This window comes from Pinus tabuliformis, chromosome 1_2, assembly GCF_031772625.1.
Source record: "Pinus tabuliformis cultivar Carrire ecotype Pingquan chromosome 1_2, CPIR1, whole genome shotgun sequence".
Lineage (NCBI taxonomy): Eukaryota > Viridiplantae > Streptophyta > Pinopsida > Pinales > Pinaceae > Pinus > Pinus tabuliformis.
The window spans coordinates 1,335,527,725-1,335,532,132 of NC_142298.1; the positions used below are offsets into that span (position 1 = coordinate 1,335,527,725).

Consider the following 4,408-nt stretch of genomic DNA (forward strand, 5'->3'; position numbering starts at 1 on the left):
TACATGGGCTTGTAAGAAACAGGCTGCCATTTCTCTTTCGTCAGTAGAAGCAGAGTATCGTGGTGCCGTGGAAGCTAGTAAGGAAGCCTTGTGGCTTCGTCAGATCCTATCAGAGTTTGGCTTTGAGCAGCAGCATCCAACCACACTTTGGTGTGATAATCAAAGTGCCATTCAGCTATGCAAAGATCCAGTCCAACATCAGCGCAACAAACACATTGAACTACACATGCACTTCATCAGAAAGCTCATTCATGACCATGTTCTTGAAGTGCAATATTGTCCAACAGATGATCAGGTTGCAGACATCTTCACAAAGGCTCTCACAGAGGCGAAGTTCACTAAACTTCGATATATGCTTGGAGTTCAGGAAGTTGTCACTAAGGGGGGATAGGCTCTAGTGCCTCCTTCCTTCTCCTATTGTGTCATATTTGTAAATCCTTCAATCCTATCCCAAGTTGTTCTTAAGGGGGGATGTTAGGATATTCCGACACATAGGATATAGTTAAGTTCAACTTGGTCTAGTATAGAGTTAGGTTAGAGTTAGGTAAAGTGTGTTTCTTTACCGTTGTACATTTTGTAACTTACAATCCGACGGTCACGATATGTAGTGATCCAACGGTTCACTCTCACCTCGGTATTACCGACACTTGATCCGTGGCTTGACACCCGATTGGTCCATGAGTTCTATTTAAAGCGCATGGAGGGTCATTGTTCGGGTAATCCGTGCATGAGAGAAGCTTATGTAAATTTTCATTCTTTGATTAATAAATTGCCTGTAGTACCCACGTTGGGACAGGCCGTGGACTGTTTCCCTCCTTGCACTCTGAGGGTTTTAACCACGTCAAAAATACTGGTGTATTGATTTGAGATCTGGTTGTGAGCAGTGTCCTTTTGGTATTCTTTCTGTGGAACTTACCCTGTAAATTCCTACATTCTGATATATTGATTATGTTTAAGCATTTTTGTTTAGAATAGTAAGGTGGTGTACTAGGTACATCCTTGATTTTTCCAATGCGGTTTGTGGTAGATGTTAAATGTTACTTTTGTTGATGAATTGGAAATATAGTAGTTAATTAAAATACTTATTAAAGAGATATGATACTCATGTACATGGGTCATAATTATATAATAGGAAAAAATTAGTATTATCGTAATTTTTTATTTATCATTTTTTATAGTCATTTATACTAGCTTAACCATATAAATTAAATGACTGGAAAATACTGATATCATATATCTCATATTGCCCAAAAAAATCATAAAAATTAACTAAAACATAACTTTATTTTAAATTATTTTAAGCATAATTACATTAAAAAAACATATAACAAGAAAAATATAGTAAAGCAATACTAACTAATAAGAGTTTAGTGCCACAAATAAAATTTAAATATGACATTTTTTATTGTATTGAAAAATAAAAATAGCACAACTACTTTTTAGATAAATTTCAACTTTCCGTTTAAATTAAATCCCTACCATCCATCTAAAAATTATTAATAATTACATTAAAATTCTCAAAACCCTATTACCATTCCCAGATAAACAATAGAGAAAATTGAAAATTGCAGTCTCCAACTGCTAACCATCTTGCGAGCCCTATAAAAAAAATAACTTATTATTTATCCCCTTAACCAGAGATCTAGGTTTTGGTCTTCATTCCTTTCCATCAGCAGCACGAAGAGAACCTAGTTGAACAGGGGCTTGAGTGCCAACCACCTTGGAAGACCCATAGATGGAGAGATCAATTCCCTGAGCCTTTTCCTTCTCAATTTGTTCCTTGATCCAGAAATATGTAATTTTCAAGCCATCCTGCCAAAAACAAAAGGAAACAAATGTGACTCTACATCTTTCTTTCAATGCACAAGGGAAAATGCATTGCAAGGAGTTTAACAATCTGAAAATCTAATGGCTAGAACCTTACCTTCAACTTCATGGTTGGCGCCCAGCCTAGCTTTTCCTTAATCAATGTATTGTCAGAATTCCGACCACGTACACCCTCTGGCCCAGGAATGTGATGTATTGGCAACATTTTATTCTCAAAGCTTGACACCATTTCAGCCATCTCATTCATGCTGACCATTTCATCACTGCCAATATTCACTGGCTCTCTGAAGTCTGATTTAGTCAACCTGGGATATCAAAATAAAGATTTCTGAGAAGAAACAAAGATGAATCTGAATAAACAGGTAGCGAGAATTAGATCCAAAACTGAATTTCAAAAGCCATTCCAAGTTTTGGTACCTTAAGACACCCTCCACACATTCGTCAATGAATGTAAAGGATCGTGTTTGCTCACCATCTCCCCACATTTCAAATCTAACAGTAGATGTGATTGTCTTCCTACAAAAGGCAGCAGGAGCCTTCTCACGGCCACCTGCAGTGGCAAATGAGTTTATCAACAAAGGGAACATAAATATGAGCATCCTACAATCATTACAATTTTCATAACTTACCCTTCCATGTGCCAAAAGGACCATAAATGTTGTGGAAACGTCCTATCCGGCATTCTATACCAAAGTCCTTGGTGTAGTGTGTGCACAATTCTTCTGTGGCAAGCTTTTCCAAGCCATAGGCATCTTGAGGCTACAGAGCAATCAAATCATTAGTCTCTAAACAGTTTAAGTGAAAATGAGCTATAACAGCTTAATCCAGCATAAGACGATTCTTGTATCTGGGGAAGCAGGCTGGATCTAACAATTGTAGTACAGGAATCACAAGCTAGTAACTAACAAATCAGTTCCTATGAATCATGATAAACCAGGTCCTATGGAGTTACATCACTTCTCCAAGTTACAGAGGCCCCGATATATCTAGAGTGTACCACTGGCAAATCAGAGTGTCCTACTTCAGAGGTGTACTCTTACAGTAACCTTCTGAATTTTCAATTAGCTAAACATTCAAAAGTAACCTTGAAATCAGTCAGGACTACCGTAAACGTTTTTCATCAAACATCCAGCCTCTTCCTAAACAAATTTCAGTACTCAGCTCTTACATTTCCGGCCTCTTCCTAAACAAATTTCTGTACACAGCTACTACATTTCCAGCCTCTTCTTAAACAAATCTCAGTATCAGCTCTTACATTGCCTTTTGACCCAAAATGCTATGTGAAATAGGACCGAATAGCATTAGCAGAGTATTAAAGCAATATATGGCTACATACCTCAGCTGGCCAAGCATCAGACTCCTTCAAGCTCACATTGGTCTCCAATTGTTTGAATTCGGGATAAATGCATGCACTAGAAGCATAGAAAAACCTGCAGAGGAACAAATAGATTATTACAAAATATGCCATGTCGAGCGACTGAACAAACTGTGACCATGAGAGTAAAATGGTTATGTCTCTTGAACAAATAATTTGATGTTCGGTCGGACTAAAATATATTATCTGCACTACCGATTGCATTGTAATTTCAAGTTTCAATAATAAGATTCTGCGGAGAGCATTAAAAGGAATTAAATTATTTGAAGTGTACATAGTCTTGTATTCTAGAATAGTGCTTTTGCACTTCTAAGAAGTTATCATACTTGACTGAGTGCTTGATAGAGAGAAGTTTAAAATGGATCTAAATTGACATAATCATAAGCAATAAGAAAAAACAGACATCAACCAGAAATGAAATGGAAAGCCAATGTGCAGAAACAAACCAAGGTCTCACCTTTTAACACCATTGATTCGCGCAGCTTCAAGCATGTTGAAACTGATCATGGTGTTGTTGTACATGATAACAGAGTGATTAGACTGTATGAATCCCATACCACCCATGTCTGCGGCCAAGTTGAAAACATGGTCGACTCCTTTCGTAACAGCCAAGCAATTGTCCATAACTCTCAGATCGACGAGATGGAATTCATTGCAGAACATATCCTCAGTCATGTGCTCGTTCTTCTTCCAATCAGAGACAATAATGTAATGCCCTTCAGATTTCAATCTCCGGGCAATATGGGAGGCAATGAACCCACCAGCTCCAGTGATGGAAATTTTCAATTTTTCACTTGGCCAGTATAGCTCTCTATCCAGATTCTCATAGGTGTATTCTCCATAGGTCATTCCATCAGCTCCAATGCTTCCCATGGTGCTCAGTGAAAGGAGGATATGCAAGAAGTCTGCAATAACACATCCAGAGTAAGATATCACTCCATGTTGAAATAAATGGCAGCCAAGAAGAAAACCATATTAGGAATGTCCAAGAAAGCACTTGGATTCATAACCCGCAATGCAAAAGTAGATCAGAACTACTGAAATTCAATGGAATTCTTGGTCTAAAATGGAGAAGAAGCACTCGTGACCATGACCCAATGGGCTCTGGACAAAAGAAAATTGCAAATACTCAAATCCATCGGCCGATGAGGTTAAACCGATAGAATTCAGAGAAACACGTTCCAAAGAGGGAAAATATGATTAAAT

At 37.8% G+C, this 4,408-nt stretch overlaps 1 protein-coding gene across 1 annotated transcript; it reads right to left on the reverse strand.

Moving 5' to 3' along the window:
• Positions 1–1,527: 1,527 nt before the first annotated feature.
• On the reverse strand, positions 1,528–4,103 carry LOC149211132 (GDP-mannose 3,5-epimerase 2-like). Its single transcript, XM_089394527.1, has 6 exons — positions 3,660–4,103; positions 3,164–3,257; positions 2,457–2,586; positions 2,245–2,377; positions 1,925–2,132; positions 1,528–1,812 (listed from the first exon to the last, which is right to left on the reverse strand). Exons 1-6 carry the CDS (start codon positions 4,073–4,075, stop codon positions 1,657–1,659), a joined length of 1,137 nt encoding a protein of 378 aa, XP_089250653.1. The 5' UTR covers positions 4,076–4,103; the 3' UTR covers positions 1,528–1,656.
• Positions 4,104–4,408: the final 305 nt, after the last annotated feature.

What these genes read in the sequence shown, in the direction of transcription:
- LOC149211132 (XM_089394527.1), bottom strand. Translation starts at nt 4,075, where the DNA reads ATGGGAAGCATTGGAGCTGATGGAATGACCTATGGAGAATACACCTAT. An exon ending in CGAATCAATGGTGTTAAAAG is followed by an intron (nt 3,258 to 3,659) that starts GTGAGACCTTGG and finishes GTTCCTCTGCAG; the next exon opens with GTTTTTCTATGCTTCTAGTG. An exon ending in CGCCAACCATGAAGTTGAAG is followed by an intron (nt 1,813 to 1,924) that starts GTAAGGTTCTAG and finishes TGTTTTTGGCAG; the next exon opens with GATGGCTTGAAAATTACATA.